General features: G+C 35.0%; 1 protein-coding gene across 3 annotated transcripts in view; it reads right to left on the reverse strand.

Annotated features, from left to right (window-relative positions):
• Positions 1-331: 331 nt before the first annotated feature.
• The window catches only part of LOC138707664 (rho guanine nucleotide exchange factor 38-like), a 201,652-nt gene continuing 175,153 nt past the window's right edge, over positions 332-26,830 (reverse strand). For 2 of the 3 annotated variants that reach the window (XM_069837397.1, XM_069837398.1), the window contains 12 exons: positions 26,052-26,222; positions 24,627-24,776; positions 22,428-22,533; positions 19,926-20,053; positions 19,528-19,758; positions 19,010-19,162; positions 17,147-17,329; positions 15,909-16,100; positions 13,811-14,006; positions 12,046-12,311; positions 9,561-9,614; positions 1,587-1,908 (listed from right to left, as the gene is read on the reverse strand). In XM_069837397.1, coding sequence (XP_069693498.1) covers positions 1,723-1,908; positions 9,561-9,614; positions 12,046-12,311; positions 13,811-14,006; positions 15,909-16,100; positions 17,147-17,329; positions 19,010-19,162; positions 19,528-19,758; positions 19,926-20,053; positions 22,428-22,533; positions 24,627-24,776; positions 26,052-26,222 — 2,016 coding nt within the window. In that variant the 3' untranslated portion in view covers positions 1,587-1,722. Of the gene's footprint in view, positions 1,909-9,560; positions 9,615-12,045; positions 12,312-13,810; positions 14,007-15,908; positions 16,101-17,146; positions 17,330-19,009; positions 19,163-19,527; positions 19,759-19,925; positions 20,054-22,427; positions 22,534-24,626; positions 24,777-26,051; positions 26,223-26,830 lie in introns of all 3 variants that reach the window. The other variant, XM_069837395.1, reaches the window with a different exon arrangement.

Below are 26,830 nucleotides of genomic sequence, written 5' to 3' on the forward strand. Positions count from 1 at the left end.
GACCATAGATGTTAAATCGTAGATAGACATACTTAAAAAAGGTGGTTTTTTTTTTTACAAATATAATGTGGTAGCATATCATGTTTCTTTACAAATATAATGTGGTAGCATATCTAAAGAAAGTACACAATAATTATTTGCCTATGGAAAAATTTGTTTTCTTGCTTATTTTGTGTTATGTCTGTATAGTTACATGAACTGCAAGATACGACCATTTTCAACAAAGTAGATTAAATCATTACTTCACAGTAACACCAATTAAACGCACCAATTTCTCCTAACTGTATAATTATAACACAATGTGCATTTTTGCCGTGCAAGTTTCCTTTCATGCATGGCTAAATTGAAGACCAAAGTCAGCCATCTAGCAGAGTAATAAGACATCACTGAGCGAGTGAGGCGGCTGACAGCTGGAATGCAAGTGTACAAGGATTGTAGTTCCCAAACTCACCGATCTTATTCTGAGCTTGGTTGCATAGTACATACAGATGATGGAAAATTCGACCAACAAACTTCGTGAGATAATATATGGTGTCAAGGCCAAACACTTTTAACAAGAAATCCATAAAAGCTAGAGAAGTCGACAACACAGCATTCTTTAAATAGGCAACCCACTGCACATTGTCCTTTTATAACATTATGAAGACATTTTAGCTCAGTCGTGGAGTGCTTGTGTGACAGTGAACATTTCACGTGGACTGAAATAATAAACATGCTGTTTGTGACAATTGCATTCATTCTGCTACAAACACTAAGTACGAGTATTTCAAGTCTTTTCCTTTTCCGAACTTCATTTGCCAAAAGTCTACCTACTGTAAACCCTTACTGTACTGTTAGGCATGAACCACTGAAGTATATTCAAAGAGTACTGTGTATCGTTGAATTTGTCGCCTTCTAGCGACTATGTGACATTTCCAGGAATGGGTTAATTGTTAAAAATTACTTTTTTTGACCACATCTGTTACTTAAGTTCGTCGGTTGGATTTTTCTGTATAGTAATGTATGTGTATTTTTAAGGATAATAAATTGTCATAATTTCTAAGTTAAATTAAGAGTTTGATTTGAGTGTAAAGTTTCCATAAATAATAACAGTAAAATAAGACAATTATTACAGTGATTGAATTAAAACAAAAATACCAGCTGCATTTTTTAACTTACACATTTTTATAGTAAATTATGGGATAATTTTTAAGGGATAAAAGGTTCAAATTTAAATACTAGTGCCGAAAAGCAATCTCATAATGAACATGGTCAATTAATGCTTTATGTGACATGTTGCCAAGTGCTTGGGAAATTAATTATCACATTTCTTCACTATCCATTCTTTTATATACACCTCCACCCTGCCATTACCACCACCAGAGCAGAAAGTTATCACACAAAATATGGCATACAGGGGTGCAATTGCAACATTTATATAAAGTGAAATATAAAAAATAAAATAATCAGAATTTTCAATAAAACCGAAAGAACCATCCTTCATAAGATATTCATGCTTGTTGAAATTATCACCAGTTTAACCATAATGTAACTCTCAATCTATATGGCACTGAAATGTTTATAACAATGTTGAGAAATTGGTAATCGAAGTTTGCTGAAAGATAAAGCCGAATACAGAAGTGCCACTGTAAAGACCATGTATTTTCATTTCTCATATGACGTGGTAAAATATACATGATTGCAATAGTAGAAAAGTTGGTGTTCTTGATTTTGTGAACGCAATTACTGTTGATATTTTTTCAGAAAATTCCCAGGTACATAGCCTTTCCTTCCAAATCGATCCTCCACAAACCACCATTCAGAGTTACCTTGAAGGTCTCGCTGTTGCAGAACATGGACTGCCTGACCACTCTTAATGCTGAGCATATGCATTCCACCACCTTCAAAATCATATACTGCATAATAGAACTGCAAAAAATAATTAACATTGATTTCTTGATGAAATGACACTGCTAAAAGTTATTAGACAAAGATATTTATGTTTTAGGCACTATCATCATCAGGCTTCGAGACTTTGGACCTGATACAATAAGTTTACTGTGCATGCACTATAGGTTGTTGACTCGCTGCAGGTAGATAGAGATGTGTTGAGGTAACAACGTTGCTGTTTAAAGTAGAGTACGGTAGTATGGAGAAACACACATATGTACATTCTGAAAGTAAATATACATTACACAATGATAATGTCAAAAGAGTGTGAAAAGCATTTATTCTCCTGTCTTTTATAAGCATTTGTGTTCAATTATACACAGTGTTAATGGCGGAAATAAGCATGTAGCAATTTTAATTTTTTCATTTATCCTATTGGTCGTCTTTAGGAAGTGCAGTTACAGTACCGAATTGCAATGCACCTACTACAAGATACATTCTCAGTGTCTCAAACGTAAATCTTTTTTGGTTATCTGCCAAAGTTTGTACTGCAGAAAGCTGTGCTCTATGTCGCATGACGTGATAGGAGCAAAACGAAAAAACCTAACATCATTCCAGTCTCTAAGAGACAGTCCTTTATTCTCGGTTGACTTTGTGTCCACTAATTTGCTGTTTATGTTATACAATGTTCCATATCCGTTATTTTTACTTAAAATTTATTTCTACTTCTGTTTTACACGTTCAGTAACCGGTGTAATTGATGTCTCGTTAATTCTCTGCATCATTTTCTAAATTAATTTGAGGGCTTCCGGCATCTTTTGCTCTGACTTTTCTAACCTTGTAATAGTTTCAGACACAGTTTGTATGAAAACCAAATTATTCGTCAGAACCTTCAAATCCAGAGCATTTTCCTTTGCATATTTGTTGGCATTCATTCTGCAGTACCCCCACCCACTGTACGCTTTACCACTATACTCAGTACACCGTTATGTGGATTTCCCACTGAACTGCTCTATCGGGTCCAAAGTCTCGAAGCCTGATCATCATGATGATGGTGGTGGTGGTGGTGGTGGTGGTATAGTGATTATGATCAGGGTCCGGAATTTTTACTTAAATGTTAGTACTATCATCATTGTTCCTGGGTACTACTTTCTATGGTCTGGTGAACTCTGACTCTGAAATTTATTAACTAATTCTTTGACAGTGAACATTTACAAAACAAAGATTACAGTACAGACTCAAAAACAAAATTTGGAACACCTGAATTTTTCCAAGTTCCAGTTATAACATACTGTGCATGCTCAGTAAGCACTGAAAATATGGGCCCAAATTTTGTTTCTTAGTCTGTACATTCCTTGCAGGTAACAAAATCTTTGATGTGCAGTTCACAAAGATAAAAACCCCTTTCATTTTAAGTATTGTATTCAGCAAAGACACTTTGAATTTCAAAGCAATGTAATAAATAAGGCATTTACTTTTCATATACTGCCACAACCAATGAGATATAGTAAGTGTCGTTTTAAATTTTAGATAAAAAAAATTCCGGGTCTTGGTAATAATGGTGGCTATTATAGTAGCGATAATGATAGCTGTAGTAATGGTGACGATTTTCATGTTTTCGCTAACTGAAGCTTCTTTGAAATTCTATTGTGAGTGATGCAAAAGGATGTTTGTGGAAGAGATCATGTTCAGTGTATTCCAATCCCATACCCTTCATTTTCCCTAACACTTTAATTTGCACACAATTAAGTCTGTGTGCTCCCATGACAGCCAGATTCAAAGATGGAAAACAGTGTTATTTAAAGTCTCTCTGCTGGTGTCGTTTCTGTAGGTTCTTCAGTAACCACCCCACAAGGTAAAAAGAACAAAATCATTTCCTGAAAGTACCGAATTTTCTTTAATATTTCTCAAACTGAACATATTCCCATGAAATGCAGACACCAAGAAAATTCGCAAGCAAGAGAGTTTATCGGTATCTTGAAAACGAGGTGATTACTACAATATTGTCTTTCTTCAAGTTCTCTGCACAATGGCAGTGCCATCAGTATGATAATGAAGTCGACATTTTATATTGAGAGGTGCCATTAGAGGTGCAGTACAGAAGAAATTAATTCATTTCAGAATGTGAAGGGGGAAAATTTAATTTTAAGCATGTGAACTGCAATCTGAAATTATATCACATTATATTTTTATACTATAAAGAAATTGATACCTTTTTGTAAGTAATAACATTTGTATCTTTAAAAATACATTTTGTTACTTGGGCTGCACTCAATTTTATTTTTACTCTCAAAATGCAGTCCATTGTTTATATTACGTAAAAATTTCAGCTTCCTAATTATAGAGCCACATGACTACTTTTATTAAGAGAACTAGTGCAAAAGATCTTAAATCTACAAAAATTTAGTTTATAAATGAAGAGTTTCAAGCCAGACATGACTATCTCACAATATCACAACAACTAAAGGTATGGTCACACGTCACTACTTTTGCTGCCCAACTTTTGTATTGCAGCTACAAAAGTTGCGTGTCGTATTCACACGTAAGCCAAAAGTAGTGCGCTGCATGCTACTTTTCGTGCTGCACAACCCGAGTGCTGCAGAAGTTGCAACTGGAGGTTGCGAGTTTGTTCAAATACAAGTGCTACTTTTGCAGCCGCAAATACATTTTCTGGTTATGTTCGCATTAGAGTTTCAGATTATGAAACTCATGCGATAGCTTACTTATCTATTATTTACTTTTCTGTCCTAACTAGTATTCAGAAATTGGCATTATTTTTACTATGAAGCTATTAAAAAAGGCCTATATACTTAAACGATATAGCATATTCACGTAATCAATGTTGACAACCCTCCTGTTTGAAACTATGCTATGGAAAATTAAAAGAATGAATTATATCATCGGCAAATATACTCTGACTGTGTTGTATATTTAGTAACTGTTACAAATAATTTATTTTCATCACATCAAACATTAAAATATATCCAAACAATAAAAGTATCATTGGCACATTTGGGTGGCAACACTGGTTGCAACCACTGCAAACGTTTCAACAAAACCAACATCAAAAATGCTGCAGCTAAACCCTGAGAATTCTGTTCACATGTCGTTACTTTTAAGCTGCACACAGCATGAAAAAGAGCAGGCAGCTTGTTCGGCAGCTGCTACTTTTCGGATTGCACCACTGTTCACACGAGAGTTGCGCAGTATTTTGTACTGCAGCGCTGCAAAAGTAGCAGTATGTGACCATAACGTAAGTTTCTTATAATTATTAATCATACTTTACCTTAATCTACATTGTGGTAAATATGAATGCTTGTTTCTTTACTTGATGAATGTTGCAATTGTGAAATTTAAGTTTGGCACCATATGAATTTATCTGTTCACAGCTGAAATTACGATTTAATGTATCAGGAAGTAAAATGTATAAACTTCATGAATAAGAACAGGAAACCCATGTGGTTGATAGAAGACGAAATTGGCAATGAATTAACATACAAACAAGAAATACTGGACAGATGGACAAAATATGTAGAAGAGCTAAATGAGAAAGAGAATCATCCAGATGACTTAACTACAGGAGATGAAGCAATGCTTAGGAAAATGAAGAATGGGAAAGCAACGGGAGTTGATGGAATCCCCATTGAATTAGTTAAATGCTCGGGTGAAGACAAGAAGAAAATCCTATCATTACTGTATGTAACAAAATATATGAGAAAGGCGAATGGTCAGGAGATTTCACGAAGCTAGTGTTGCTGCCAATGCCAAAGAAAAATAATGCTAAGAAATGTAATGAGTTCAGGACTATCACCCTGAGATCACACTCGACAAAGATTTTCCTGCGAATACTGTATCAATGTTTATATTCTAAGATGGAAGGAGATTTGGAAGAAGAGAAATTTGGCTTCAGGAAGGGAAAGAGTACGAGAGATGCAACTGGACTACTGTGACCAATCAGCGAAAGTTACCTAGGGAAAAATAAAGAAGTGTATGTAGTATTTATGGACCTGGAAAAGGTTTTTGACAGAGTAGATTGAAATAAACTTATGGGAATCCTGAAGAAAATAGGTGTGGACTGGAAAGTAAGGAGACTATTCTGTAACTTTTATATGATACGAGTCAAAGTCAGGATACGAGAAGAAATATCAAAGGGAAGTGGAATAGGGAGAGGAGCACGACAAGAATGCCCTTTATTGGCTACACTTTTCAACATCTACTTGAAAGATTTAGTAAAGAACTGTTTTCAGAACATGAGAGGGGTGATAGTAGGAGGGAGAAGAATAAAGTGCTTAAGATATGCTGATGATATGGAGTTGTTAGCAGAAGAGGAGACAATACTAAGGCATATGCTACTGGAGCAAAATGACAGCTGTGAGCAACATGTGATGAAGATAAATGCAAACAAGACGAAGACCATGGTTGTTGGAAGAAAACTAAAGAAGTTAACCTTGCGAATTCAAAATGAGGCAGTGAAATAAGTGGACAGCTTCAAATACTTGGGATGTGCTACAAGTAGTAACACGAGTTGCTGCCAGGAAGTCAAAAGGAGGATAACAATGACAAAGGAAGCTTTTAACATAAAAAGGAGCATCTTTTGCGGACTTCTGAAAAAATAGCTACAGAAGAGACTAGTGAAGTGTTTTGTGTGGAATGTGAATTAAATGGGGCAGAAACATGGACATTACAACGAAGTGAAGATAAACGACTAGAAGCATTTGAAATGTGGATATGGAGAAGAATGGAACATTCAAAATAGACAGACAGAATATGAAATGAAGCTGTGCTAGAAAGAGTGGGTGAAGAAAGAATAATGCTGAAATGAGGAAGAGAAAAATAAATTGGCTGTACCACTGACTAAGAAGAAACTGCCTACTGAAGGATGCAAGGAAGAAATGTTTTTTTTTTTTATTCAATGCAGTGGCACTTGACTAGAGTCATTGGCCGTACAATGACGATAAAAACTAAAAGGAAAGAAAACGAAATAAAGTGAACAATGTCCAAGGAAACTATGAAGGAGTGGATGTCAGCACTGCTGCATTCTGTCTCTGGCCTCCCAGTACCTATCCACAAAGCCGACAGATGAAAGAGCTGGACAAGTCTTAATGTGGTTTGAGTCCATGGTGTTGGAACATCTACAGAGCATGCAGTGGGGGCTGGATAATACACCCAGGCGGTGGAGGTGATTAGCCAGGCAGTCATGACCGGCTGCGGTGCGGAACGTCACAACAGCTTCTCTTCTGGGCCATTCGGGGAGAGTGGAGTTTAGTGCGTCCTTCCAGTGTTTATCTTTAATTTGGTCCTCCAAACTTTTATGGAAACATTGTCTCACTCGACTGCTTATATTTGTAGATGCTCTATGGAATGGCAGCATGTTAGAATATGAAAGGGGGATAGTTGTTCCTTTCTTTGCTAGAAAGTCTGCTGCTTCTTTCCCGGCAATACCGCAGTGAGAAGGTATCCATTGCAGATGTACAATTATATTTATTTTCTTGATGTCTTCTCTGCATTGTTGAATTTCATCATTAGCTGGTTGTAGTAAGTAGTTTCCAATTGCAGATATCGCTGCTTTTGAGTCACTGAGGAGGACAATGTTTGGAAATGGGAAGGACCTGCATAACAGTTGTTTCACAGCAGTACATATGGCTCTTACTTCTCCATCAAAAGGTGTATGGTTGTTGCCTAGAGTGAGATAGGTAGAGAACAGTTGGCAATGAATTCCGGCTCCAGTGGGCCCGTGTTTTTCTATTTGGGAGCCGTCAGTGTACACATGCAGCCATTTGTCTTGTGGGTAGCGGATATGTAATGTTTCTAAGGCAGAAAGACGGAGTACTTCACTACAGTCATCCTGTTTATTTTCTATTGCAATAAGATCTAGTGCATAGTTAATATGATATAACGCAAGTGGGTTGGTTGGTAGTATCAATTGCTGGGGTTTCCAGGATAGATCCAGATTATGCCTTTCAGTGATTACTTTTTGCAGGAAACCCTCTTGGCTTTTTAATCTGCGGTTGGTGTGTGAGGAGCAAGGGGAGTATTCAATATCAGACAAACCAGTGAGTTTTTCATGAAGTTTTAATGCTGATTGTCTTATTTCTGATTTGATGTCCATGTTATTGGTATGGAGCAATAGTGAGTTTATTGGTGTTGATTTTACAGCACCAGTAATCAGTCTCATGGCTTGATTTTGGACACAGTCTAGCTTACTGATTGTCTGATCAGATGCAGTTATAAGGGCACCACAACAATATAGCATGATTGGTTTCACATATGTCTTATAAGTACAGTTTAGCGTAGATGTAGCACATCCCCATTTGGTTCCAGCAAGCCGCTTTAGTAAGGATAATCTACCACGGGTTCTTGAAGCTATCTCGGAGCAATGATCTTTCCATGTGAGCTTATTATCAAGAGTGACGCCCAGATACTTGAATGTATGGACATTGTCCAGTTGTATATTGTTGTAGATTATGGCCGGTGTTAACTGATTGTGACATAGGGAAAAAGTTTGACATTTTGTTTTCTCAGTGTTCACGGTCATAGCGTTATCTAGGCACCATTTGTGTAAGTCTTCAAGAACGTGATTAAGAGTATTCGCAATAGCACTCTTGGCTCGTGATTTCGGGGCAGCAGTCCACAGGACAAGATCGTCGGCATAAAGTAAGGCGTGAACATTTGTGTTCTTAGTCAGTAGTGAAACCAAGTCATTAATATATAAGTTGAAAAAGGAACAGCTTGTAACTGCACCTTGTGGAAGTCCTGTTTGGAGTTGTTTAAATCTTGATGTAGTGTCACCAAAACGGAGTTGGCAGTATCTTTGATCCAGAAAGTTTCTAATCCATTGTAACATTTTCCCTCTCACTCCACTTTTGGAAAGTTTCAGAAGTAAATTTGTTTTCCAGATTGAATTGTAGGCTTTCTTGAAGTCAACATACACCGCAGTTGTGATGAGACCTTTGTCCATATTATCTTTAATGTGCTGAGTGAAGATTACTACTTGTTGATCAGTTGAACGATGACAGCGGAAACCTGCTTGGGCAGGGTGTATGATGTGGTTGCTTTCAAGGAACCAGTTTAACCTATGGATGATCATTCTCTCCATAACTTGATCAATGTTGAACAAAAGAAATGTTTTGGTGCAGGAGGAGGTATCAGATGACAGACAACATTAAGATACATTAATAATATGCGGAGGCTAAGAGGAAGGAGGAAAAAGGAAAGATTGGAGCATGCTGGATTTGCAGTGAAAGACCTGCCCTTGGGCACAACACTATCAATGAATGAATGAATTGAAATTAAATCTTGAGTATCTCCGAAACTATTTCCTGTGTATTAGTCATGTCTGGTTTGAAACTCCTCAAATGTTCAATTCTTGTGGGAGGTGTGTGTTCACCATGGAAAATCAGAGTTAGATAATCTTGAAAAGTAACAATATTTAAAAAATAAATACATATTTAATTTCATGCAGAAATAACTGCTTATACCCTACAAAAATTGGTTATATTTTCATTATATCTATGGACCTTTATACACCAGAAAATTTAAATTATGAAATATTAGTAATCCATCACTAGGAAAAGAACCACAATCGAATTGGTAATAGTGTGATGTATACTTAATATCAATTTCTTTAATTTAACATGAAATGATTAGTGTATTTTGCATAATGATTTCCAAATTTATGTTATGTTACTTACCCCTGCAGGACTTTCACTTCCACTATCTGGAATGTTTTCATAAACTGATGATGCCTATAATGAAATATAAGACATTATATTAGAAACTATCTTTTCACAAAGTTTACCTGAATGAAAATAAGGAAATTCTTTATTTAACGATTACATTAAGTTGCTATCCAGAGTTCAAGAGATGATGATATAAAAATAATGGAGAACAGGCTAAATAAGAGAAAATTGTATATTGTCTTTACTATTAGCAAGACATACAGTATAGAGCGAGTCAAATCTAAGTTACCAGCATTCTCACCGAGCCACAAGACTGCTTCTAGATGGATGGCACAATTGATTTTTACGGCCTCGTTTGCTGTAAGTCCAGCAAAGGACACAATATGTTGGTTTTCCTCATCAGTTGCTGCACTAAACTGGTAACACGTCCAGTGCTATGGAGCAGAGGTTAGCATGTCTGACTATGAAACTAGTGGGCCTGAGTTCAAATCCTGGTTGGAACAAATTACCCATTTGGATGGGGTTCTTTCCAGGATTTTTTTTAAACAATTCGAAGCAAATCCTGGACAATTTTCGGCATTGGCACTCATTTATGATCATTCAATAGTTTCAGGACAACAAAGAATGCAGCAGGATGTAGTACCATTGTCTTGAACACAGACGACATCATTCTGAGAAGGCTGTAGATTTGTCAGAGTGATGGAGAGGCATTAAGCATGGTCTTCATTGGAACTGACTGTTGTGTAAACTGAATCGACAGATGATACCAAACGGTAAATAACGATGAGGAATGTGGTTCTATGGACTTCAACAATCATTCCTATAATAGGACTGGTAAGCACATTATGCCTAGGGCTTCAGTGTAAGCCTTCGGGCCCCTCTTCCGTGAAGAAAAGAAAGCTGGCAATAATTCTATTGGCACTTTACACACTATCAGTCTCATCAGTTGTCTGAACTGTATTCAGAAATACGTATTTTTTATCATGGTTAGTTACACAGTACAGCAAAACAGTTTGCTTGTAGGGTTGTAGGAACGTAACTACTGAATAACAAGTCGTATAAGTTGGGTTTATGGAAATTTTGACAGCATTTTCCAGAGCCTGCACAATCATCGAAAGAGTGTGTCGTTAAATTATTTAATAATAAGTGACGAAAAACAGGTGTCATTCTTGATAAGGAGAATCTTTGTCCAAAGCATGCTCTAACAAAAGAAACATTCGAGGTTATGTATGAACATAATGCAACATTCTGTGGCTTTCTTCTGAAGGTTTGAAATTTGTGAAGTTTAATCTCTATAAGACGCAGGTGAGCTCAAAAATTGAATCCAGATGATTCAGTGATGCACACACGATTTCCTCGTTGGATGTTAGAATCAATTATCCAATGCTTCTTTTCAGTGAAGAAGATAGGTTTCACTGAGTGGCTATATGAATGCTCAGAATACTCGGAATTGTGATACCAAAAATCCGCATTTTTCTCGTGAAGTCCCACTACATGATAAAAAATTGAGTGTATGGTGTGCAGTTAGTGCGCGAGAATAGTTGGGCCCATATATATTTTTTTACGAGACAATTAATTCGGAGCATTATGTGAACAATATTGAGCGACCATTTTCACAACTTCTCACAGAGTTAAGGAAGAACTACGAGCCTTTTCAGCATGAAGACACAACAGCACACACATTGGCACATTAAATGGGGCCTTCGTGAAATTCTTGGTGACAGAGAAAAAATTAATGGACTATTTTGCTCTATCTCCAGATTTGTTGTATGACTTCTTCTTCAGTAGATATGTTTCAACAAGGGAACTGCATTGTTGTATTGTGCATTTAATTACACTAAAAATAAATCTTTCTCAACACAGTTCAGACATCTCACTAACAGAGATTGACAGTGAAGTGTGTCGTTGACTTAATGCAAACAACTAAAAAGGAGAACACACACACTGTGTCCTGGGTAAGGCTAAGAGTAAATATTTACCCAGTAAAACTCAATATGCTCTTCTCATCAAAATGCAACCTCATGATTCTTTAACAATACTGGTGCCTAGGTTTTACTTGCTCTGTATAAAGAGGCGATGGAACAGAACGAACAATTTATTCATTAATATTTAGCGTTATTACATGAATCTCGGAAAATCAAACAAAAATTAATTTTTCCCACACTATATCTTATAGTATCTGTGAATGAACCGTAGTATTTCTGTATATACTATATTTCTATAGTGTGACTGAGATATGGTCTAGACCAGTGGCCATCAGCAATTGCTGAAATGGGTAATGAGTAAGGAGTGTTTCGCAATATGCACCATCGTGCAGAAGAGAGAGGGAGCGAGCATACCTGCCAGCAGCCACGGATGGATGCTATTGCCTCTCTTATCCACAGGTAAGAGGCACCAGCCCGAGGGTGCACTGTGCTAATGACCATTGCTCTAGACTCTAATCTAGTTCAATTCGAATTCATGTGTGTTTACATAAATTAACAAATAAAATACTCACGCTTGCTTCTGGTATTTCTTCATACATATGGCTTTCTGCTGAAGTCCTTGATCTCTCTGATTGTGGGCTTGAATCAGCAGAGGACACCACCTCATCGTACGATGGAGGTGGAGGTTGTGGCTGCAACATTTGCTGTTGTGTTGGTGGCTGTGACTGCATTCGAGTCACTGATGTCTTGGTCTGAGTCTGTTCTGCAACTGGACTTGAAGAATTGGCATGTCGATAGAGGGGCTCTAGACAACTACTTGGCAAGAAACCTTTTGTTGCTGAAATACGCAAGAAAAAAGTAAATAAGCAACTTACAGAACAACATACGACATTTGCACATCTGAGAACATCAAAATTAATTTTTTGTCCTTATGCTTAATTTCAGAATTACTAAAACAAGTTATTTATTTTTTTTAGTAAGTTATTTTACGACGCTTTGTCAACATCTTAGGTTATTTAGCATCTGAATAAGATGAAGGTAATAATGCCGGTGAAATGAGTCCGGGGTCCAACACCGAAAGTTACTCAGCATTTGCTCATATTGGGTTGAGGGAAAACCCCGGAAAAAACCTCATCCAGGTAACTTGCCCCAACCGGGAATCGAACCTGGGCCACCTGGGTTCGCGGCTAGACATGCTAACCATTACTCCACAGGAGTGGACCAACAACTTATTTACTTTTTGTGATTGGATAGTTCAGGTTACTGGACAACAAGAAATTGAGATATATATTTTAAGTTGGCTATTTAACGACGCTGTATCAACTACTAGGTTATTTAGTGTCGATGAGTTGGTGATAGCGAGATGGTATCTGGCGAGATGAGGACGAGGATTCGCCATAGATTACCTGGCATTCACCTTATGGTTGGGGAAAACCTCGGTAAAAACCAAATCAGGTAATCAGCCCAAGTGGGGATCGAACCCGCGCCTGAGCGAAACTTCAGAGCAGTAGGCAAGCGCCTTTGCCGACTGAGCCACGCCGGTGGCTAAGAAATTGATATACATCCAGCACTAGGCTATGCAAAAAGATTTCTACATCTCTTAAGGTGTATCTATACGGTTCAACTTTTCTTTCAACTTTAAGCATTCAAGCAATGCATGCAAGAGTGTACAAAACGCATTCAAACGTGTATGTTTTTTTTCCACTAAAAATGAGAGCGCATGCGGCAATTAAAAGCCACTCATCGCCAGTGGGTATCTTGTGCATATTTCGTTCAGCAGTAGCACGTAGTGAGCAGCACAGAGTACCAACAGATATCTCTGATGCAAATTTAGATCTCTATGCAAAGAAAAGGAAATTGTATTAAAAAACTGCTAAAGACGAAGGAAACTAATTGCATAGAAGAACAAGGAAAGCCCGAGCTCAAGAGGTGCTAACAGAGTTCTTTCTTGCTCTTAGAAGGAAGTTAACCAGCACTGTCATGGAGATCCCAATGGAATCTTGAGAATTGGGAAAACACTTCTTTCTCCTAACCACTACGAGAGTCATATGATTCTGTTAACTTTTATTGCGTTTTTATACGTCTCATGTAAATTTACATAAAAAGTTCACCATCCATTTACTATTCCACATTGCGAGGTATCCTGATTTTGGGATTTGAAAATTTAGTCACCTTATATTTGCTCATTCTCACACACTAATTATGTCTTTCTACCTCTCTTTTTTCCCCATGACTTTCTTGCGACTCATATTCCAGTCGAAAATTAAATTAAATGAGCAACCACTCCTTCAGATCTCAGATTTATTGATGCAGTACTAATTTATTTCTGAAACTTACATCCATCATCCACGAACCACATTCTTGAATCACCAAGTGGATTATGTTTCTTGATCACAGCCACTACATTTCCTCTGCTCACTGTGAGCTCCATAGCCTGTACAGCTGTGTACGACTGTGTACAACAATACACCATATCTTGTGGGTATCGGCTCTGCAGGTAAGCTTGTTGACTGCCACTCTGAACCTGACACGACTGAAAACAACAAAAGTCACTTCAGTAACCATTTTTGAAGAATCCTTGGACTTAGAGAGGTTACCATGACTTTCAGATCCACATAGTCAAACCTGACTAGGCATGATAAAATTGTTTAATAGGACTCTCTTTGAAAGGAAAGTAGGAAACTGAAGATGTGGATTCTGTATCACTGATTTATGTAATATAATATGACCCGGCGTGGGAATGAGATGGCTTCAGGCAAAATTTAACTGCTCTTTTTTTACCCGCATAAAAACTAGTTTCTGCTATTATCAATCCATCATCAATGAGTAATGAATTTCTTCTTACAAGTTTTGTATTTTATTAATATAAATATTATGGGGTATAAGGTCTTTAATATATATTTTATAATTAAATATTGTTACAACAATTCACATCACAAAAAATATAAGAAGAAATTTTTTATTATTATATTGTTATCACTCGATCTTTAAAAAGAAATTCGACATTGCTAGACATAAAAAACATCTAGAAAGTTAGAAGTTGTTCACATATAGAGGCATTATATTTTATAAAATAATTTGAATTGTTTAAGAAGGAAGGAAAAAAAAAAGATAGATCAATCAATGCATTTTTCATTTTGTATTTACAGCAAACGATTTTGTTTTAGGAAATCAGTAAATTCAGATTCCTCTGGTACAAAAATAATAATGAATGTGACAATAGAACTGGAACAAGTGAATAGCTTTCTTTCCTGTAAAGACAGCAGTAGAGAGAGAGAAGAAAGGAATAGGCAGCACTGAGTAATTGGATTACACAATTAGCGACAACAGAAAGAAACATCAGAAGAGGAATGCCAGTAGTTGAAAATAAAATAGCATGAAGGTCATAGCATCTTCAATGTCAATACTTTGAAAACTGGAAAGTAACAGCAGTTTAATAACGAGTCTTAAAATTAAATTACAAACACCATAAATAATAAAAACAGATTGATAATACTCTAAGCCATCCACATGAGCAATAGCTAATTATAATACCATAAGCATCAAAATGCAGAGTCCCCTTTTTATAACTGGCATGTAGTACCGGTACTTAGTTCCTGTCGGTATACACGGCAAATTGGAATATGCATGTTCCATTAAATATAATAATTGAGTAACATGGAAGAATGAATTAAGTAAGATATGGCTTCCATGAATTAAGATGTAATAAGGTCGGATGGCACTGTATGCAAAATGTGTGAAGTACCGTACCAACACTAATGACAAATATATATATATATATATATATATATATATATATATATATATATATTACATATTTCACAAATAGTATCCTGTGATTCCTGGTTGTTTCCCAGAATAAAAGATATGATGAAAAGACACTGGTTTGAGTTCATGGACGATATTAAAAGCTTTGTGCTAGAGGTTTTTAAGTCAGTTAACAAGGAGAACTTCAAGAGGCTTCCAAACACTGACAAAAACATTTGAATAAGTGTATGCGTGTGGGAGGGGAGTACTTTACAGGAGACTGGATTTGTAACACTCCAGTGTAAAATATATTAAAACTATAAAACACTAATTTTCTTAAATTAAAACTTCAAAAGTGTTAAAAAAATTAGTGTTTTATAGCTTTAACATAAGTGATAAAGTGAACAAAAAAAAAAAGAGTAAAATATATGTGCATATTTAAAAAAATTCCACTATTTTTCACTACACCTCGCACATTATGTAAAGATAGTGGTGATGATGATAATGATTTAGTGGCTGTTTGTAGGAGAAATGACAAAATCCCACAAAAAATATATATATATATATATATATATGGGTCCATCATATATTCCTGGTCTCTGGAGAGATAGGTGTTGTTGGCTAATTATGTATTGAAGCAAAAAAAGAGTTTGCAAATTTTAAAACTAATTTTGTGACTAATACTTACGCTACTCGTAGGTTCTGTTGCAAGTTGCTTAGAAGATGGCACTGGTGATAATTTTGAGCTTCTCTTTGTTAATGTATCCACTTTTATATTTTTCGGAGAAAAACTAAATCTTACTAGTTGATTCCACACTAAACTATGTTTCACAGCAAATGTTTCTATCGCATCACCTTGTGAAGACTTCATAAATGGCACCTAGATGGGAAAGAACTTCATATTAGTAAAATACAGAATTTAATTTTGAATTGAAAGTTTTTATGATGCCAGTCATCATTTTGCTCCCATTCACTATTCAAAACTATTCAAAATAGCCTATCATCACCTATAGTCTATACTTCTTCTGTATTTGTATTAAAATTATACTTTGGAGCCAATTGACAAATTGACTTTAGAAATTTGCCTCATGCATTCATTTAGATTTTTTCTATTTAATACAATCTCCACAGTCTCGTATTTGCAATACATTTTTTCCCTCCGATATTTACAATATATTTTTTTTTTGGAGTCATTTCACAAATTGACAAAAAAATTTACCCCATGCATTCATCACGATTTCTATTCAATATAACCTCTAAAACTTTTTGGCGTTTGTAATATCAAATTTTATTTTGGACTCATTTGACAAAGTGACATACCTGTAGCAATTTACTCCATGCATTTATTTTTATTTCTTTTACAATGTTCACAAGCAGTTTCATTATTGAATTTTTAAATCCTTTAAGCGAACCTACAAATAATTTGCACTAATGTCATCTAATATTCATAATTGTTTTAAATAAAATAAATACTAGTACGGTATATAGAATAATCTACAGTATATAGAGTTTGAGTATTTTTTAAAGCTTTTAAAGCACAATACATTTCAAGTGTACACAGTGATGCAGTCATTTGAAGAAATTTCAGAATACAGAAACACTGTTACTTTCATGTATAATGAAAACATGTCATCACTGTCAAGAATTGTAGTTTTGCATGCTAAGCTAACTTACATGTAAGCTTTGGTAAGTCATTCTTCTTGTGTACTGACAATGCCATGAATGCTTGTAATTCTAACAGTTAATAAATTTCTAATCTAATATAATCTAATCTACAGGTTAAATTTAAGTTAAAATAATCACGAACTTATTACGAAATAATTGTTTAGCATACTCTAACTTTTTCTCAGTGTTAAATAGCATGAAAAATAAAGTTATACGCATTTTTTTAATAGTGATAACTTGGTTAATTTTGTTTGTTCATACTTCCATCAACGCAAGATATTCTTTTGTTATCTTTCCTGACAACATCTTCCTTGCTGTAATAAAGGCTGCCAAACATTCCACAAGAACTTCACAAGCTAAAGAATTCAGAGCTGGTAACTCTTCCAGTAGATGACTGTTTAATGCTTCGTAGTTACTCTTTGTAGCCAATAGTTCCTCCTGGATCTGAGAATAAAGATAGTAAAAACCAAGCAGCATTAATTGTTTGACAGATATTCTCACTTGCTCTATTACTTGTTGGTAAGAAACGAAAAAATTTTCTGTGAAAAATCTTCGACATTGGTAGTCACTGGAAGAATGAGAAATGCACATGTCTCAAATTTGGTCAGCTTTAGTATTTCATGACATAGAGCAAACCACCAAGAACTGCGGACAGTTTTATTATCAAAAGCCAAAGGGCTGCTAATTGATACACCTATAGCGTTTATCATTTCTTACAAATAGAAACAATTTCAGTTTCCTGGAAATTCTTGCGATGGTGTCTGAATGACAATGATAGACGTAGGAATATAAAAGTTAATCTGATAAACAAAGAAGTAAGCTTAATATTAGCCCTCTCTGTAAATTAAAATTTCGATAACCTAGAACTAGTAAACGATATTTTCACATTATCTCCCCTTAAAATACAAAGATGGGGGGAGGCTGTGTAACAGCAAAGAAAGTGAACTGATTCATCTAAACACATCACTATCATTTCTATGACAGAAGAAGAAAACTAAAAAACTCACATAATACATGCATGTATGCACACAAGAGGAGGAATTATTTTGTCTTCATACATATCTAATCTGCAGTAAATACTCCTGAGCAAAATTTTATGACTTCTAGGTCACTAACTTCACAACTGCAAAAATAACATCATTAAACACATAAGAAGTGCCTCCTGAATTGATCATTAATGAAATTCACAGAAAACTAGGACTTTTCTATAAGAAAAAAAGTTTTTGATAACAAAGAAACCATTTCAATTTCAATGATTTATGAAGAAAACACATATGGATCCTTGGTTTATTATAAACGCACGTTTCAATAACCACACTATACTATACTATTGTAGAGTTACATATTTCAATTGTCCTCTATAATGTCTTTTACCTTTAGAGAATCCATCCTTCAAGCTCCATGCAAGTCTGCTGTATCAAAATTCAGGCTAACATAACAGAATACTTTAGGAAAAAAAATTAGGAATAAAATAAGAATTCTAGAGGACCCAAATTGCCCTCTGTGTGATAAAGAGGGAGAAATGATGGAACATCATCTGGATTGTGACATCCTATTAATGATAAATTTCACTGAAGAGAAATATTGGAAAGCAAGAAAGCTAACGGTTTCATTGACAAACAATTGATATCAGACAATAACAATATACTATATGAGAGAAACAAATACTTGTATCCTTTCTAATGATATTTCATGGAATAATTGAAAAAAAAAAAAGTAATAATTTCAGTTACTTGAAAATCTATAAAAATTTTAAATTTACAAAAATGTAAAGCAAACTACTCCCTCAGATATGGAAGGAATGTGCATTTTCTACAGGCATCACAATGCCACATAGGTATACCGAGTCAAAATACCTGAAGTTCATCTTCTTAATGTGAAACAGGAAATTATAACGAATAAATCTGCACAGATATTTGGAGCAGAATTTTCGAGCATAACTCCAATATTGTTACTAAACATCTGAGACTAAAATAAGATGTATCTTATTCACAATAAATATTTGAAACATCAACGTAGATCGATTTAGAATAAATAAATTGTATACCCATATACAAAGTACATAATTTTCTATTACTGACTTTTGTGAAGTACATTGTAAGATATGAAGCATAAAATACTGACCAGTCTGTTTTCCTTGTTCTTTTCTGCTTTGGCACAACATCCATCATAATCCAGCAGTTTATCATGACGTTTCTGTATTAATATTTGTGGTCCTTGAAACAGGTCCATCAGAGTATTCAATGGAAACAAGACTCTTTTTTCTATAGTTTTCCTCTATTGTAATAACAGAGAAAAAGAGATTATGTTAGCGGAAGGAATGCATAATACTAAAAAATAAAACGTACACAATGACATTTCCAAAATTATCAATTCGTTTCATTTTTTAATAATTTCCCTTTGACACATTTTTAGGCAAATTTTATTTTTATCTTGTGTGTTGCAGAGAACAATAAATGCTATTTCTTTTTTTTCTTATATTCATGTTATAATTCTTCCTTAAGATTCGATTTTGGCGTGGACAGGAAGTTAAACAAGATAATTGAATAACGTTAATGTTAACATTGTTCATTAACTCTGATGTGAACTTGCCTTTGGAATTTTAACTCGCATGCAATAGTTAATATAACAATGCAACTTACAAACTCCTCCCAAAAACGCTTGCAGACAAGTTGATGAAGTTTGTGGAATTCTTGTACTTCAGAGTTACTCTCCTGATAGAAAAAGGCTACAAGTGATCCTATGTTAAGCTGATGCATCATTTTTTCTTGCATCCCACAAAGAAAGATTTCTACATCCTTGAGGAAACTTCTGCAAGTTTTCTCTACAGTGTGGAATATAAATTCATGTTCATCAAACACAGGATCTTTTGTCTGAAAAAGAGAAATTTATTAGTTGAATGAATGTATATAAATTAATATATTCATTTAATTTTAACACACTTAAACAAGTGAAGTAACATTCTAAAACTTAGGCTTGCAAGATGTAAGAAAAATTAACTGTAAATTATTTGGAGCTGAAAACATGATTGACTACTCACAGAAACTCCAAACAGTGTGGAAGTCAGCATAACTCCTAACCTTGTCGACTTTTTGGCAACTGAATGGAGAGAAATCCTGGACATTCTGCTTGATATTGTGGTGTTTCCGTCATCCAAATACTTTGATACTAAAATAAAAACAATTGCATTTATCAAAATATGTGTCCATATTACAGCAGCATGCAGTGGTCTACTGACACTGGGTATGTTGTCCAAATAAAAAATGCGCTGAAAATTAAAGCAGGTAAACGAGGTTTGAAAAGTTACCAGACTATGTCGATTTCTCTACAACCTTAAGATGGGTGCAGGCCCATCAATAAGAGTGTCAACTGTCTGCATCCCCAATGTGTCTTCCTTCCAAGTGGAATCATTCTGTGTATACTGTAACCTATGTCACAAGAACTTTTGTGACAACATTTCAGCCTGTAATCTCGCAATAGCTGACAAAAACGAACAATGTGTGTGCATCAAGTTATACATTAAGCTGGAGAAATCAGCAACTAAAACATTCCTTGCAATGTTTCATCAGACTTTTCGTGATGAAGCTGCAGGCTGTAATGCAGTGTTTTATGTTTCAGGAGGGAACAAAGTTGTGTTGAAGATAACGAGCACTTGGAGCAACTCGTGTAGATGCCTAAAAAAATCGACAATTCGTTCATGAAGATCATCATCAAACTATCAATGAAATGTGTGACATGACTGGATTCAGTTATGGAGTCTGCCAGGTGATTCATGAACAATTTGAACATGTATTGTATTATTGCATTCATTTCCAGGTTTCTGATGCTTGATCTGGAATAGTGGCACTTCAAATTATGCCAAGAAGCTTCAAGTCTGGCAAATGGTGACCCAACTTTTATCTCCAGGGCTCATAGGCAACGAAAGTTGGGTTTGTGGTTATGATCTAGAAATAAATCAGCAATCATCAGTCACCAAGAGTGAAGAGGACTGAGCAAGTGAGGAGTGCAATAAAGACAGAGTTGGTTTTTTTTGCCATTAAGGGGATTTTGCACCGAGAATTCCTTCTCCCAAATCACACACAAATGATTCCCGCATCAGAACAATGCGTGCACTCAAACATCTCTGCAAACACAGCAATTTTTTCTGACCAATCATCCTAAATCCTCGGTACTCACCAGATTATCCCCCTGAAGAAGAAATTAAAGCTGAAGGGGTGGCATTTTGAGACCGTGAAAAGGATTCAAGGCTTAATAGCAGGCAGTACTTGGCAAGCATCAAGAAAAGGACTTAAAGAGGAAGTATGAGGGCTGGCAGAACAGCTCGAAAGAATCTATAAGATCACAAAATCACTACTTTGAAGGTATACATATCGATTACACAACTTTTAACACTATATCACTTCAGAAGGAAATGGAGGCCACATATAAACAAAGTAAGTGTAACATTTTTTTCCAAGCTGTGAGGTTAATTTTCAATAGCATCTAGTATCAATGTGAGAAACATTATTCAAAATGGAAACATAAAAGCTCAGGTACATAATTTTAAATTAAGTTAGATTAGAAGTGGAATTTTGAGTATTTCACTGTGAGCTATAATGCTGATATAAGATCTCTGGAATACAATAAATTAAATTAAATGAAAACCTCCAATGTTCCAGAATGGCATAGTGGTTTTTGGCCACTGGAAAAATGGGGATATTCTAAAACAACTATAGACTGAGTCCAACATCCATTACATAAATCACTACACAGATTTCAATGGAAGGGGTATTTTGAAATTTGGGGAAACCCAAAAAATGCTGACATGAGACTGTAATGAATCAAGTAGGGTCTAATACACGAAAGCAGATGATGATGATTGATTGTTTGATGACGACGACGACGATGACGACGATGATAATATTTTTTTTTTGTATTTAGGCTTACTTCACATTGCCAAATAATAAGGCAAAGCTTGAAATTACATGCATTCTGTTGTCCTAAATTCAAAACTCAATAGCAAAACTTAACAGTACTTAAGTTGGAAACATCGATTATATGATATTCCTGCTGCTCTAAAGTTAAAAAACAAAATCAGGTAATCTGTCCAAGCACAACTCCGAATCAGCAAGCAAACACACTACTGCCTGAGGTATGCCAGTGGCTCTGCTTTTGATAATACACGTAAGTATAAAATGAGAATAAAAAATGTTATGGTAGTTGTAATAAAGTAATAAAATTTAAGAGTACATAAATGCTTACATTTACAGATAATTAGAATATTAATGTTTCAATATTACATTTTATCGAATATTTTCAAAATCTACTCCTGCTTCCTTCTAAACAACTTACATTCGCTTAATTTCAAATGAGAATAAATGCAAGTAAGTACCTGTAACTGGGAAGAAAATAGAGAGGTTAAGTGAGGATATGATAAATTCAAGAAACAATGAAATGTCCAGTGAAATCAGAACAGGAAATAGGCTATTCTTACAATTTAAATGATGAATAAAAGAAAAATACAATTCAGAAACAAAAACTGTTATGTCACAGTTATGCTTACCAATATCTTTCCGGCGTTTGTATTCATTGATATAAGTCGCTACATCCATCATTGTTCTTACAGCATTCAGCAACTCAGGTTTATCTTTGTGAGAATCCTCTGTACACTGAAAATGAAATCCTCATTCTGTAACTGTGTCAAATTTGGGTTTAAGGGAGGAGATGGGTGAAATTTCTAACTTCTGTAGTTTTTGGGCTAGTTGGTTCATTTTTGGCATGCACGCACACGCACATCCACACTACCAATTTTCATGCATGTCATCCAGATGTTTTCTGAGTTATGCCCTTTTTCTAAAAAAAATTGGGGCATATTGGCACATCGGAACCTGAATCTGGTGTGGCTTAGTGGATAAAGTGCCAGCACATAAAGCTGGAAACTTGGATTAGGGTCCAGGTGCCAGAAATAAATTTTCTCTGTTCTACCGATTCTTCTCCATATGGAAATGCACAATTACTGCACTGAAACTCCATATGTACTTAGGTACATCATAGTAATATTTAGATCTTTTACTAAAGCAGTCCTTCGAAGTACTGTTAGCAAAATTATGAATACATTTGAATAATCGCACCCCCTCTTACATAGTCAATTTCAAAATTTTTGGTTTGTAAGTAGTCTAATTATTATTGTGTCCATAAATAAGTCTGGAATTCACTTAAGTTCACAAAATTCTGAACAGGCCTCGAGTAAGTTATTTTTCTTTCAAATATAAAATTTAAACTATTTTGATATACAAGTGTTGAAATTACCATGCTCACAAACTTGAGATCTTATAATTTATAAAAATTTAAAAAAATCAGATCAGCTCTGAAAGTTTTTAATGTGTGTGCCTTTATGTAACTGTAACACTAGAACATATAATACCAATGACAAAAATATTGTATGCAGTATAATCATTTTTTGACAGACGTTTCAAGTACAAAACCAGAAAATGTGTGATTTTCTCAGCATGCATACATACATGCATAGATGAAGAAAAATATTATTCTTTGGGTATTTTAAATGAAGCTATGCAACAAGAAACGCTACCAGTTATCCCATGTGTGGTGGAATCTGCATTTCTTTATTAGTACAGTCACAATTTGTGGCCACTAACATCCCCGACCTTAATGCATTTGGGAGTTCCTGAAGATAAATTTTAGGAAATTAAACTTCGCATACTTACTACAGGATCTAAAATATAATATATATTATTTTAATGTACCGAAGTATATATGATATTTCCATGCAGATATTCTGCGTCATCATACGATGGAAGAGTAATGGAACAGAGAAAAATTCTCTCCAGCGCCGGGATTTGAACCAGGGTTTTCAGCTCTACGTGCTGTAGCTTTATCCACTAAGCCATACCGGATACCCACCCCAGCGTCGGACAGAATCGTCTCAGATTAAGTTCCAACTCTTGGGTTCCCTCTAGTGGCCACCCTCTGCACTACGTGATAGATGTCTATGAACGTAGGACGGAAGTCCACACATGTGCTGAGGTGCACTCGTTATGAGTGACTAGTTGGCCAGGATCCGACGGAATAAGCGCTGTCGGTACATTAAAATAATATATGATATGCGTAAATCACTTCGTGATTTAAGACGGCGTTTATTCCGTCGGATCCCGGCCAACTAGTCACTCATAACGAGTGCACCTCAGCACATGTGTGGACTTCAGTCCTACGTTCATAGACATCTATCACGTAGTGCAGAGGGCGGCCACTAGAGGGAACCCAAGAGTTGGAACTTAATCTGAGACCATTCTGTCTGACGCCGGGGTGGGTATCCGGTGTGGCTTAGTGGATAAAGCATCAGCACGTAGCGCTGAAAACCCGGGTTCAAATCCTGGCGCCGGAGAGAATTTTTCTCCGTTCCATTACTCTTCCATCATAAAATATAATAGCTTAGAAACAATGAGACTAATTACAAAGATGTATGAGGAGAAGGTGACAAACTATTCCAGCAGTATTCGTAATAAAAGTGTAGATTTTGATTAAATTAAATTTCTCTTTATGAAGTCGACATATGATCACTCATTGGCAGCTGACCACTCACTTGCTACCATCACTAATGATTCACGTGCAGTAATAGCAGAGGCAATTTTATTGTCAAAGGAATGCTGTATATTTATCACTAGAAGCATACAAAATATAGGAAAACTATGCAGCAACAAGTGTACAAGACCCTAAATTAGATTATCTTAATATTTATACTTACCTTTATTAATTCATTTAGGATCAGGGGATATTTAAGTATCCTTTGAACCGGCTTGATAAGAATAGAGCCCATATCGAAACAAGCTACTTGCATACGTAGGGTTTCGATTCCCTTTTTAAACAAGTTTTGTATTTCTTCAACAGACTCATACTGTAAAAGAAGTTAATGAATTAATTTAATGAAAAATTTGCACAAATACAATGTAAACAACTGCCTTGATTATAGTTGCAGTTCTAGGAGAAATATTTTTAATGGGCTCAGCTCAAACTACAGTATTCTTATAAGTGAAATAAAAATGTAGGGAAAGATCTTTTGATCCTGTTAGGGGATACTATACTGAAATTACTAACTTCCATGTTTTAAAGTCAAATTCACAGAACTTTTATCACTGCTGTATCTGGTTAATAATAATAATACATGTACAAAATTTCTATCATAAGTGGTTTGCATTTTGTTAATAATATCTTAATAAAATATTGTATTACTTTATATAAGACGTCCCTTGCGCCACAATTGACATTATTTTTAACTGAAATTCACTTATATGATTATTTATGTACACTGGAACAAACATTACTATTGAGTTTTTCTGTACAGTGGATCGGTATATTACTAGGAATTTTTTATAATTATTAATATTTTCATTTCTTATTCCTTTATAATAAAAAACTCTAGTAATTTACTGAGTAATTTTATAGCAAATACCATATAGTAAGTTGTGACCACATGTTTATAAGAATCCATTTAAGTGAATATAGTTAAGAAAAATGTAAATTGTGGCGCAAGGGACATTTTATATAAAGTGATTCAATATCTTAATAAAATATTATAATATGCAAATCACTTGTCATAGACGGATGAAATTTTGTACATTTGTAATTATTAACCAGATATACCAGTGATCAAAATTTGGTGAATATAGCTTCATAAGTATGGTAGTTATTGATTTCACTATTTTGAACATTTAAAAATATGGAACTTGGAAATTTCAGTATAGTATCCCCTTATTGAAGATTAATTTCTATTCAAAACTTTTAATATCAACAATGATTAATACAGGGCTTCTAATCTCGAGTGCCGTAACTTTCCTGGAAACATTTTCTGGGAAAGTCCATTCATGATTTCTGGTACTCAGGCATTTGGACTGACACTATACTTACTACACAATACCTGGTACTCAGGTGATAAGCTGTTCTCATTGCAGTCCAGAAGTACAGTGAGGATATTAATTAATATTTTTCCTAAGTATACATTGTTAGATTGTACTACGAATGTAGATTTAAATTTGTCAGAAAATTTCTTGGTGTAATTGTCCCACACATGTCAATGTTTATGAATTTTGCCCTTAGTGTTTGAACCTTATACAGGTATATAGAAAGTGCTGGCACAATACTGAAATTTACATGATATACTTTATGAACTAACCTTTTCAAGTAATATCAATGCATTATTATGATTCATACAATACTGCCCATAAACATTCTTCATTTTATCAGCTAATTCAACGAAACATGGTCCCACAAGCTGCTCATCATCATCTTTTCCTTTCATAGCTAGTTGCAGCTTATCTAACAGATCTTCTGCTAGTTGCATCACCTACAAAATAGGATTAGGACATACAGTATGCAAATTTTAAAACAGAAACCTCAATTGATACAGTAATAAATGAATAAATGAACAAAGAAAATAACGCTAGAACATGTAAGTTTGTATATTCCTTTGTAGAAGAATACAAATTGTCAAATAGTACTGAAACCAAGATATTTTGCAGTTGCAAAAATTGGGACACTTAATTCTTTTCAAAATTTACCTACATACCAGTACTAAACTTTGTAATCTGTATTGCTTGCAGCTGTTACACAAATCTTCATCGTATTGAAGTAGAGATATGTAAAGAGAATTCTGATATTAAGTTATTTGTGTGAAGGAAAACATCTGAGATTTAAATACCGGTACTACAATATATCAATGCAGAAAGATACACAATGTATACTGTATGACAAATCCAGAAGTCTATTCACTACTATGAAATAATACAAGGCCAACTGCAATTTTATTTATCCCAGAAATTTTATTCTTTGAGAAACGAAATTTATGACTTGAAAATGGATTAACTTTTCATTAAGTGAGATTCAGTGGTGAAATCTGATGAAAGAATATTTCACATCATATGTGAAGATCATATCAAATAATTACAAAATCCT

The sequence above is a fragment of the Periplaneta americana genome, chromosome 10 (genome assembly GCF_040183065.1).
Source record: "Periplaneta americana isolate PAMFEO1 chromosome 10, P.americana_PAMFEO1_priV1, whole genome shotgun sequence".
NCBI classification, from domain to species: domain Eukaryota; kingdom Metazoa; phylum Arthropoda; class Insecta; order Blattodea; family Blattidae; genus Periplaneta; species Periplaneta americana.